The sequence below is a fragment of the Oncorhynchus keta genome, chromosome 10 (assembly GCF_023373465.1).
Source record: "Oncorhynchus keta strain PuntledgeMale-10-30-2019 chromosome 10, Oket_V2, whole genome shotgun sequence".
In the NCBI taxonomy this organism is placed as follows: domain Eukaryota; kingdom Metazoa; phylum Chordata; class Actinopteri; order Salmoniformes; family Salmonidae; genus Oncorhynchus; species Oncorhynchus keta.
In genome coordinates, this window is record NC_068430.1 from 10,985,543 (window position 1) to 10,998,104 (window position 12,562).

General features: G+C 44.1%; 1 protein-coding gene across 1 annotated transcript in view; it reads right to left on the reverse strand.

The window, feature by feature from the left end:
* Positions 1-12,562, reverse strand: part of LOC127932611 (copine-8-like) — a 472,696-nt gene that overhangs the window by 238,068 nt on the left and 222,066 nt on the right. Inside the window, exons 3-4 of the mRNA XM_052528628.1 lie at positions 2,699-2,739; positions 1,823-1,869 (exon numbers count right to left, since the gene is read on the reverse strand). Of these exons, the coding sequence (XP_052384588.1) occupies positions 1,823-1,869; positions 2,699-2,739 (88 nt within the window). The remainder of the gene's footprint in view (positions 1-1,822; positions 1,870-2,698; positions 2,740-12,562) is intronic.

A 12,562-nucleotide genomic window follows, 5' to 3' on the forward strand; every position in this document is an offset into this window, starting at 1 on the left:
AGGGAATTGTGATACACTGACACAGGGAATGGTAACACACTGACACAGGGAATGGTAACACACTGACACACGCAATGGTAAAACACTGACACAGGGAATGGTGACACACTGACACAGGGAATGGTAACACACTGACACAGGGAATGGTAACACACTGACACAGGGAATGGCAACACACTGACACAGGGAATGGTAACACACTGACACAGGGAATGGTAACACACTGACACAGAGAATGGTGACACACTGACACAGGGAATGGTGACACACTGACACAGGGAATGGTAACACACTGACACAGGGAATGGTAACACACTGACACAGGGAATGGTAACACACTGACACACGCAATGGTAAAACACTTACACAGGAAATGTTACACACTGACACAGGGAATGGTGACACACTGACACAGGGAATGGTAACACACTGACACAGGGAATTGTGACACACTGACACAGGGAATGGTAACACACTGACACAGGGAATGGTGACACACTGACACAGGGAATGGTGACACACTGACACAGGGAATGGTAACACACTGACACAGGGAATGGTGACACACTGACACAGGGAATGGTGACACACTGACACAGGGAATGGTGATACACTGACACATGGAATGGTAACACACTGACACAGGGAATGGTAACACACTGACACAGGGAATGGTGACACACTGACACATGGAATGGTGATACACTGACACAGGGAATGGTGATACACTGACACAGGGAATGGTAACACACTGACACAGGAAATGGTAACACACTGACACAGGGAATGGTGATACACTGACACAGGGAATGGCAACACACTGACACAGGGAATGGTAACACACTGACACAGGAAATGGTAACACACTGACACAGGGAATGGTGACACACTGACACATGGAATGGTGATACACTGACACAGGGAATGGTGACACACTGACACAGGGAATGGTGACACACTGACACAGGGAATGGTGATACACTGACACAGGGAATGGCGACACACTGACACAGGGAATGGTGACACACTGACACAGGGAATGGTGACACACTGACACAGGGAATGGTGACACACTGACACAGGGAATGGTGACACACTGACACAGGGAATGGCGACACACTGACACAGGGAATGGTGACACACTGACACAGGGAATGGTGACACACTGACACAGGGAATGGTGACACACTGACACAGGGAATGGTGACACACTGACACAGGGAATGGTGACACACTGACACAGGGAATGGTGACACACTGACACAGGACCTGGATGGGGAGTTTACAACTCATAACTATGATGTCACAGACAGCAAATCAGACAAAACGAGGTCAAGCTTATCAGACCTCCACAACCCAACTCTGAATTAACTTCCCTCCCCCGCACACCACACACACACACACACACACACACACACACACACACACACACACACACACACACACACACACACACACACACACACACACACACACACACACACACACACACACACACACACACACACACACACACACACACACACACACACAGGCACACAGATGGGTTCTTAATGACGGTGTCTTTTTCTAAACATCAGGCTGAGTCTGCTGGTGTTATGAATAAGAGTCTACCATTATTCCACAACTTTCATAACTTTCAACTTTTAAATGTCAGCAGTGGGTTAAATGAAGTGGTATTTGAAAAGAATGGAAAAAACATTAAGAGAAGCTATTTCCTTCAAACAGTCAATACACACAGCAGGGGTGTAATTGGACTTAGAAGCCTATAGGGTGTGTGTGTGTTTGTATGTGTGTGTTTGTGTATTTGTTCTCCTCTCACCTCTCTCCACTGCTTGGTCTCCACTCCTTGGGTATAGAGCACACACACTGCGAGAGAGAGAAAGGGAGGGAGAGAGAGAGAGAGAGGGAGAGACAGCGAGAGAGACAGGGAGAGACAGCGAGAGAGAGAGGGAGAGAGAGAGCGAGCGAGAGGGCGAGGGAGAGAGAGAGACAGGGAGAGGAAGAAGGAAAGAGAGAGGGAGAGAGAGAGAGAGAGAGAGAGAGAGAGAGAGAGAGAGAGAGAGAGAGAGAGAGAGAGAGAGAGAGAGAGAGAGACAGAGAGAGACAGGGAGAAGGAAAGAGAGAGAGAGAGAGAGAGAGAGACAGAGAGACAGAGAGAGGGAGAAGGAAAGAGAGAGAGAGGGAGAAGGAAAGAGAGAGAGAGAGAGACAGACAGAGAGGGCAGAAATACAATCAGAGAAAGGCAGATAGATATTGATGCTGGCAGATTCAAGACAGCAGATCAATATAAACATCAGACTGGGGCTAAAGGCAAAGCTAACAACTACTCCTCAAATCAACTGTCACTCAAGAAGAAAGAGCGAGGGAATGAGGAACCGATGGATGGACAGACGTCAGACGAAAGGACGGGCAGAAGGAGAGACGGACGGGCGGACAGATGGACAGACCGGTTGATGGACCGATCGACAGACGAACAGACATAGGGAGGAAGGTAGAGAGGGAGGAAGGTAGAGAGGGAGGAAGGTAGAGAGGGGAGGTAGGTAGAGAGGGAAGGTAGGTAGAGAGGGAGGAAGGTAAGAGAGGGGAGGAAGGTAGCGAGGGGAGGTAGGTAGAGAGGGGAGGTAGGTAGAGAGGGAAGGTAGGTAGAGAGGGAGGAAGGTAGAGAGGGGAGGAAGCAGATGGAAAATTGACTCACATGGGTCAGATTTGGAGAATGTGTCTTTATCTAGAAGATTCCTGAAAGAGAAAGGAAAGGGGAAGCCTGTCAACATTAATCAACTTCATCACCTCATTGAAATATATCAGACACCAATTTCTCCATTTGTGCGGCGCTTAGTGTCAGTAATAACATGAGTCATTATTGTAACCACAGGTATTAATGGTGTTCAGAGTGGGTCCTGTAATGTATTAAGTTCCCCTTGGAGGTCTAATTCCCGATACATACTATTTCAATGGCAATCAGAAAATTACAATTTACCACATAGAGTCATCAGTGGTTGATGAACAATTGTTCAGTTTTCCTTGTCAGCTGCTTCATACAAGCACAACAACAGACTGATAACTGTGTAGATGTGTGTCTGATGGTGTGCAGCTTGGTGTGTGTTGGTGTGTGTGTGTCAGAACACAGAAACTATATCAGATTTTTGGTTGGAGGTAGTATCAACAGAGCGAATTAAAGGGATCGGTAGCCACCACAATGGTATCCTGATTACTGTCGTATCCTGTCTACCTGGTTCACCTGATTACTGTAGTATCCTGTCTACCTGTTCACCTGATTACTGTAGTATCCTGTCTACCTGTTCACCTGATTACTGTAGTATCCTGTCTACCTGTTCACCTGATTACTGTAGTATCCTGTCTATCTGTTCACCTGATTACTGTAGTATCCTGTCTACCTGTTCCCCTGATTACTGTAGTATCCTGTCTACCTGTTCACCTGATTACTGTCGTATCCTGTCTACCTGTTCACCTGATTACTGTAGTATCCTGTCTACCTGTTCACCTGATTACTGTAGTATCCTGTCTAGTTCACCTGATTACTGTATCCTGTCTACCTGTTCACCTGATTACTGTAGTATCCTGTCTACCTGTTCACCTGATTACTGTAGTATCCTGTCTACCTGTTCACCTGATTACTGTAGTATCCTGTCTACCTGTTCACCTGATTACTGTAGTATCCTGTCTACCTGTTCACCTGATTACTGTAGTATCCTGTCTACCTGTTCACCTGATTACTGTAGTATCCTGTCTACCTGTTCACCTGATTACTGTAGTATCCTGTCTACCTGTTCACCTGATTACTGTAGTATCCTGTCTACCTGTTCACCTGATTACTGTTACTGTAGTATCCTGTCTACCTGTTCACCTGATTACTGTAGTATCCTGTCTACCTGTTCACCTGATTACTGTAGTATCCTGTCTACCTGTTCACCTGATTACTGTAGTATCCTGTCTACCTGTTCACCTGATTACTGTAGTATCCTGTCTACCTGTTCACCTGATTACTGTAGTATCCTGTCTACCTGTTCACCTGATTACTGTAGTATCCTGTCTACCTGTTCACCTGATTATAGTATCCTGTCTACCTGTTCACCTGATTACTGTAGTATCCTGTCTACCTGTTCACCTGATTACTGTCGTATCCTGTCTACCTGTTCACCTGATTACTGTAGTATCCTGTCTACCTGTTCACCTGATTACTGTAGTATCCTGTCTATCTGTTCACCTGATTACTGTAGTATCCTGTCTACCTGGTTCACCTGATTACTGTAGTATCCTGTCTACCTGTTCACCTGATTACTGTAGTATCCTGTCTACCTGTTCACCTGATTACTGTAGTATCCTGTCTACCTGTTCACCTGATTACTGTAGTATCCTGTCTACCTGTTCACCTGATTACTATAGTATCCTGTCTACCTGTTCACCTGATTACTGTAGTATCCTGTCTACCTGTTCACCTGATTACTGTAGTATCCTGTCTACCTGTTCACCTGATTACTGTAGTATCCTGTCTACCTGTTCACCTGATTACTGTAGTATCCTGTCTACCTGGTTCACCTGATTACTGTAGTATCCTGTCTACCTGTTCACCTGATTACTGTAGTATCCCCTCTACCTGTTCCCCTGATTACTGTAGTATCCTGTCTACCTGTTCACCTGATTACTGTAGTATCCTGTCTACCTGTTCACCTGATTACTGTCGTATCCTATCTACCTGTTTACCTGATTACTGTAGTATCCTGTCTACCTGTTCACCTGATTACTGTAGTATCCTGTCTACCTGTTCACCTGATTACTGTAGTATCCTGTCTACCTGTTCACCTGATTACTGTAGTATCCTGTCTACCTGTTCACCTGATTACTGTAGTATCCTGTCTACCTGTTCACCTGATTACTGTAGTATCCTGTCTATCTGTTCACCTGATTACTGTAGTATCCTGTCTACCTGTTCACCTGATTACTGTAGTATCCTGTCTACCTGTTCACCTGATTACTGTAGTATCCTGTCTACCTGTTCACCTGATTACTGTAGTATCCTGTCTACCTGTTCACCTGATTACTGTAGTATCCTGTCTACCTGTTCACCTGATTACTGTAGTATCCTGTCTACCTGTTCACCTGATTACTGTAGTATCCTGTCTACCTGGTTCACCTGATTACTGTAGTATCCTGTCTACCTGTTCACCTGATTACTGTAGTATCCTGTCTATCTGTTCACCTGATTACTGTCGTATCCTGTCTACCTGGTTCACCTGATTACTGTAGTATCCTGTCTACCTGTTCACCTGATTACTGTAGTATCCTGTCTACCTGGTTCACCTGATTACTGTAGTATCCTGTCTACCTGTTCACCTGATTACTGTCGTATCCTGTCTACCTGTTCACCTGATTACTGTCGTATCCTGTCTACCTGTTCACCTGATTACTGTCGTATCCTGTCTACCTGTTCACCTGATTACTGTCGTATCCTGTCTACCTGTTCACCTGATTACTGTAGTATCCTGTCTACCTGTTCACCTGATTACTGTAGTATCCTGTCTACCTGTTCACCTGATTACTGTAGTATCCTGTCTACCTGGTTCACCTGATTACTGTAGTATCCTGTCTACCTGTTCACCTGATTACTGTAGTATCCTGTCTACCTGGTTCACCTGATTACTGTAGTATCCTGTCTACCTGTTTACCTGATTACTGTCGTATCCTGTCTACCTGTTCACCTGATTACTGTCGTATCCTGTCTACCTGTTCACCTGATTACTGTAGTATCCTGTCTACCTGTTCACCTGATTACTGTAGTATCCTGTCTACCTGTTCACCTGATTACTGTAGTATCCTGTCTACCTGTTCACCTGATTACTGTAGTATCCTGTCTACCTGTTCACCTGATTACTGTAGTATCCTGTCTACCTGTTCACCTGATTACTGTCGTATCCTGTCTACCTGGTTCACCTGATTACTGTAGTATCCTGTCTACCTGGTTCACCTGATTACTGTAGTATCCTGTCTACCTGTTTACCTGATTACTGTCGTATCCTGTCTACCTGTTCACCTGATTACTGTAGTATCCTGTCTACCTGGTTCACCTGATTACTGTAGTATCCTGTCTACCTGTTCACCTGATTACTGTAGTATCCTGTCTACCTGTTCACCTGATTACTGTAGTATCCTGTCTACCTGGTTCACCTGATTACTGTAGTATCCTGTCTACCTGTTTACCTGATTACTGTCGTATCCTGTCTACCTGTTCACCTGATTACTGTAGTATCCTGTCTACCTGGTTCACCTGATTACTGTAGTATCCTGTCTACCTGTTCACCTGATTACTGTAGTATCCTGTCTACCTGTTCACCTGATTACTGTCGTATCCTGTCTACCTGTTCACCTGATTACTGTCGTATCCTGTCTACCTGTTCACCTGATTACTGTAGTATCCTGTCTACCTGTTTACCTGATTACTGTCGTATCCTGTCTACCTGTTCACCTGATTACTGTAGTATCCTGTCTACCTGGTTCACCTGATTACTGTAGTATCCTGTCTACCTGTTCACCTGATTACTGTAGTATCCTGTCTACCTGTTCACCTGATTACTGTAGTATCCTGTCTACCTGGTTCACCTGATTACTGTAGTATCCTGTCTACCTGTTTACCTGATTACTGTCGTATCCTGTCTACCTGTTCACCTGATTACTGTAGTATCCTGTCTACCTGGTTCACCTGATTACTGTAGTATCCTGTCTACCTGTTCACCTGATTACTGTAGTATCCTGTCTACCTGTTCACCTGATTACTGTAGTATCCTGTCTACCTGTTCACCTGATTACTGTAGTATCCTGTCTACCTGTTCACCTGATTACTGTAGTATCCTGTCTACCTGTTCACCTGATTACTGTAGTATCCTGTCTACCTGTTCACCTGATTACTGTAGTATCCTGTCTACCTGTTCTCCTGATTACTGTAGTATCCTGTCTACCTGGTTCACCTGATTACTGTAGTATCCTGTCTACCTGTTCACCTGATTACTGTCGTATCCTGTCTACCTGTTCCCCTGATTACTGTCGTATCCTGTCTACCTGTTCACCTGATTACTGTAGTATCCTGTCTACCTGTTCACCTCATTACTGTAGTATCCTGTCTACCTGTTCACCTGATTACTGTAGTATCCTGTCTACCTGTTCACCTGATTACTGTAGTATCCTGTCTACCTGTTCACCTGATTACTGTAGTATCCTGTCTACCTGTTCACCTGATTACTGTAGTATCCTGTCTACCTGGTTCACCTGATTACTATAGTATCCTGTCTACCTGTTCACCTGATTACTGTAGTATCCTGTCTACCTGTTCACCTGATTACTGTAGTATCCTGTCTATCTGTTCACCTGATTACTGTAGTATCCTGTCTACCTGTTCACCTGATTACTGTAGTATCCTGTCTACCTGTTCACCTGATTACTGTAGTATCCTGTCTACCTGTTCACCTGATTACTGTAGTATCCCCTCTACCTGTTCACCTGATTACTGTAGTATCCTGTCTACCTGTTCACCTGATTACTGTCGTATCCTGTCTACCTGTTCACCTGATTACTGTAGTATCCTGTCTACCTGTTCACCTGATTACTGTCGTATCCTGTCTACCTGTTCACCTGATTACTGTAGTATCCTGTCTACCTGTTCACCTGATTACTGTAGTATCCTGTCTACCTGTTCACCTGATTACTGTAGTATCCTGTCTACCTGTTCACCTGATTACTGTAGTATCCTGTCTACCTGTTCACCTGATTACTGTAGTATCCTGTCTATCTGTTCACCTGATTACTGTAGTATCCTGTCTACCTGTTCACCTGATTACTGTAGTATCCTGTCTACCTGTTCACCTGATTACTGTAGTATCCTGTCTACCTGTTCACCTGATTACTGTAGTATCCTGTCTACCTGTTCACCTGATTACTGTAGTATCCTGTCTACCTGTTCACCTGATTACTGTAGTATCCTGTCTACCTGTTCACCTGATTACTGTAGTATCCTGTCTACCTGGTTCACCTGATTACTGTAGTATCCTGTCTACCTGTTCACCTGATTACTGTAGTATCCTGTCTATCTGTTCACCTGATTACTGTCGTATCCTGTCTACCTGGTTCACCTGATTACTGTAGTATCCTGTCTACCTGTTCACCTGATTACTGTAGTATCCTGTCTACCTGTTCACCTGATTACTGTAGTATCCTGTCTACCTGTTCACCTGATTTCTGTCGTATTCCTGTCTACCTGTTCACCTGATTACTGTCGTATCCTGTCTACCTGTTCACCTGATTACTGTAGTATCCTGTCTACCTGTTCACCTGATTACTGTCGTATCCTGTCTACCTGTTCACCTGATTACTGTCGTATCCTGTCTACCTGTTCACCTGATTACTGTAGTATCCTGTCTACCTGTTCACCTGATTACTGTAGTATCCTGTCTACCTGGTTCACCTGATTACTGTAGTATCCTGTCTACCTGTTCACCTGATTACTGTAGTATCCTGTCTACCTGGTTCACCTGATTACTGTAGTATCCTGTCTACCTGTTTACCTGATTACTGTCGTATCCTGTCTACCTGTTCACCTGATTACTGTAGTATCCTGTCTACCTGGTTCACCTGATTACTGTAGTATCCTGTCTACCTGTTCACCTGATTACTGTAGTATCCTGTCTACCTGTTCACCTGATTACTGTAGTATCCTGTCTACCTGTTCACCTGATTACTGTAGTATCCTGTCTACCTGTTCACCTGATTACTGTCGTATCCTGTCTACCTGGTTCACCTGATTACTGTAGTATCCTGTCTACCTGGTTCACCTGATTACTGTAGTATCCTGTCTACCTGTTTACCTGATTACTGTAGTATCCTGTCTACCTGTTCACCTGATTACTGTAGTATCCTGTCTACCTGGTTCACCTGATTACTGTAGTATCCTGTCTACCTGTTCACCTGATTACTGTAGTATCCTGTCTACCTGTTCACCTGATTACTGTAGTATCCTGTCTACCTGTTCTCCTGATTACTGTAGTATCCTGTCTACCTGGTTCATCTGATTACTGTAGTATCCTGTCTACCTGTTCACCTGATTACTGTAGTATCCTGTCTACCTGTTCCCCTGATTACTGTCGTATCCTGTCTACCTGTTCACCTGATTACTGTAGTATCCTGTCTACCTGTTCACCTGATTACTGTAGTATCCTGTCTACCTGTTCACCTGATTACTGTAGTATCCTGTCTACCTGTTCACCTGATTACTGTAGTATCCTGTCTACCTGTTCACCTGATTACTGTAGTATCCTGTCTACCTGTTCACCTGATTACTGTAGTATCCTGTCTACCTGGTTCACCTGATTACTGTAGTATCCTGTCTACCTGTTCACCTGATTACTGTCGTATCCTATCTACCTGTTCACCTGATTACTATAGTATCCTGTCTACCTGGTTCACCTGATTACTGTAGTATCCTGTCTACCTGTTCACCTGATTACTGTCGTATCCTGTCTACCTGTTCACCTGATTACTGTAGTATCCTGTCTACCTGTTCACCTGATTACTGTAGTATCCTGTCTACCTGTTCACCTGATTACTGTAGTATCCTGTCTACCTGTTCACCTGATTACTGTAGTATCCTGTCTACCTGTTCACCTGATTACTGTAGTATCCTGTCTACCTGTTCACCTGATTACTGTAGTATCCTGTCTACCTGTTCACCTGATTACTGTAGTATCCTGTCTACCTGTTCACCTGATTACTGTAGTATCCTGTCTACCTGTTCACCTGATTACTGTAGTATCCTGTCTACCTGTTCACCTGATTACTGTAGTATCCTGTCTACCTGTTCACCTGATTACTGTAGTATCCTGTCTACCTGTTCACCTGATTACTGTAGTATCCTGTCTACCTGTTCACCTGATTACTGTAGTATCCTGTCTACCTGTTCACCTGATTACTGTAGTATCCTGTCTACCTGTTCACCTGATTACTGTAGTATCCTGTCTACCTGTTCACCTGATTACTGTAGTATCCTGTCTACCTGTTCACCTGATTACTGTAGTATCCTGTCTACCTGTTCACCTGATTACTGTAGTATCCTGTCTACCTGTTCACCTGATTACTGTAGTATCCTGTCTACCTGTTCACCTGATTACTGTAGTATCCTGTCTACCTGTTCACCTGATTACTGTAGTATCCTGTCTACCTGTTCACCTGATTACTGTAGTATCCTGTCTACCTGTTCACCTGATTACTGTAGTATCCTGTCTACCTGTTCACCTGATTACTGTAGTATCCTGTCTACCTGTTCACCTGATTACTGTAGTATCCTGTCTACCTGTTCACCTGATTACTGTAGTATCCTGTCTACCTGTTCACCTGATTACTGTAGTATCCTGTCTACCTGTTCACCTGATTACTGTAGTATCCTGTCTACCTGTTCACCTGATTACTGTAGTATCCTGTCTACCTGTTCACCTGATTACTGTAGTATCCTGTCTACCTGTTCACCTGATTACTGTAGTATCCTGTCTACCTGTTCACCTGATTACTGTAGTATCCTGTCTACCTGTTCACCTGATTACTGTAGTATCCTGTCTACCTGTTCACCTGATTACTGTCGTATCCTGTCTACCTGTTCACCTGATTACTGTAGTATCCTGTCTACCTGTTCACCTGATTACTGTAGTATCCTGTCTACCTGTTCACCTGATTACTGTAGTATCCTGTCTACCTGTTCACCTGATTACTGTAGTATCCTGTCTACCTGTTCACCTGATTACTGTAGTATCCTGTCTACCTGTTCACCTGATTACTGTAGTATCCTGTCTACCTGTTCACCTGATTACTGTAGTATCCTGTCTATCTGTTCACCTGATTACTGTAGTATCCTGTCTACCTGTTCACCTGATTACTGTAGTATCCTGTCTACCTGTTCACCTGATTACTGTAGTATCCTGTCTACCTGTTCACCTGATTACTGTAGTATCCTGTCTACCTGTTCACCTGATTACTGTAGTATCCTGTCTACCTGTTCACCTGATTACTGTAGTATCCTGTCTACCTGGTTCACCTGATTACTGTAGTATCCTGTCTACCTGTTCACCTGATTACTGTAGTATCCTGTCTATCTGTTCACCTGATTACTGTCGTATCCTGTCTACCTGGTTCACCTGATTACTGTAGTATCCTGTCTACCTGTTCACCTGATTACTGTAGTATCCTGTCTACCTGGTACACCTGATTACTGTAGTATCCTGTCTACCTGTTCACCTGATTACTGTCGTATCCTGTCTACCTGTTCACCTGATTACTGTCGTATCCTGTCTACCTGTTCACCTGATTACTGTCAGTATCCTGTCTACCTGTTCACCTGATTACTGTCGTATCCTGTCTACCTGTTCACCTGATTACTGTCGTATCCTGTCTACCTGTTCACCTGATTACTGTAGTATCCTGTCTACCTGGTTCACCTGATTACTGTAGTATCCTGTCTACCTGTTCACCTGATTACTGTAGTATCCTGTCTACCTGGTTCACCTGATTACTGTAGTATCCTGTCTACCTGTTTACCTGATTACTGTCGTATCCTGTCTACCTGTTCACCTGATTACTGTAGTATCCTGTCTACCTGGTTCACCTGATTACTGTAGTATCCTGTCTACCTGTTCACCTGATTACTGTAGTATCCTGTCTACCTGTTCACCTGATTACTGTAGTATCCTGTCTACCTGTTCACCTGATTACTGTAGTATCCTGTCTACCTGTTCACCTGATTACTGTCGTATCCTGTCTACCTGGTTCACCTGATTACTGTAGTATCCTGTCTACCTGGTTCACCTGATTACTGTAGTATCCTGTCTACCTGTTTACCTGATTACTGTCGTATCCTGTCTACCTGTTCACCTGATTACTGTAGTATCCTGTCTACCTGGTTCACCTGATTACTGTAGTATCCTGTCTACCTGTTCACCTGATTACTGTAGTATCCTGTCTACCTGTTCACCTGATTACTGTAGTATCCTGTCTACCTGTTCTCCTGATTACTGTAGTATCCTGTCTACCTGGTTCATCTGATTACTGTAGTATCCTGTCTACCTGTTCACCTGATTACTGTCAGTATCCTGTCTACCTGTTCCCCTGATTACTGTCGTATCCTGTCTACCTGTTCACCTGATTACTGTAGTATCCTGTCTACCTGTTCACCTCATTACTGTAGTATCCTGTCTACCTGTTCACCTGATTACTGTAGTATCCTGTCTACCTGTTCACCTGATTACTGTAGTATCCTGTCTACCTGTTCACCTGATTACTGTAGTATCCTGTCTACCTGTTCACCTGATTACTGTAGTATCCTGTCTACCTGGTTCACCTGATTACTGTAGTATCCTGTCTACCTGTTCACCTGATTACTGTCGTATCCTGTCTACCTGTTCCCCTGATTACTGTCGTATCCTGTCTACCTGGTTCACCTGATTACTGTAGTATCCTGTCTACCTGTTCACCTGATTACTGTCGTATCCTGTCTACCTGTTCACCTGATTAC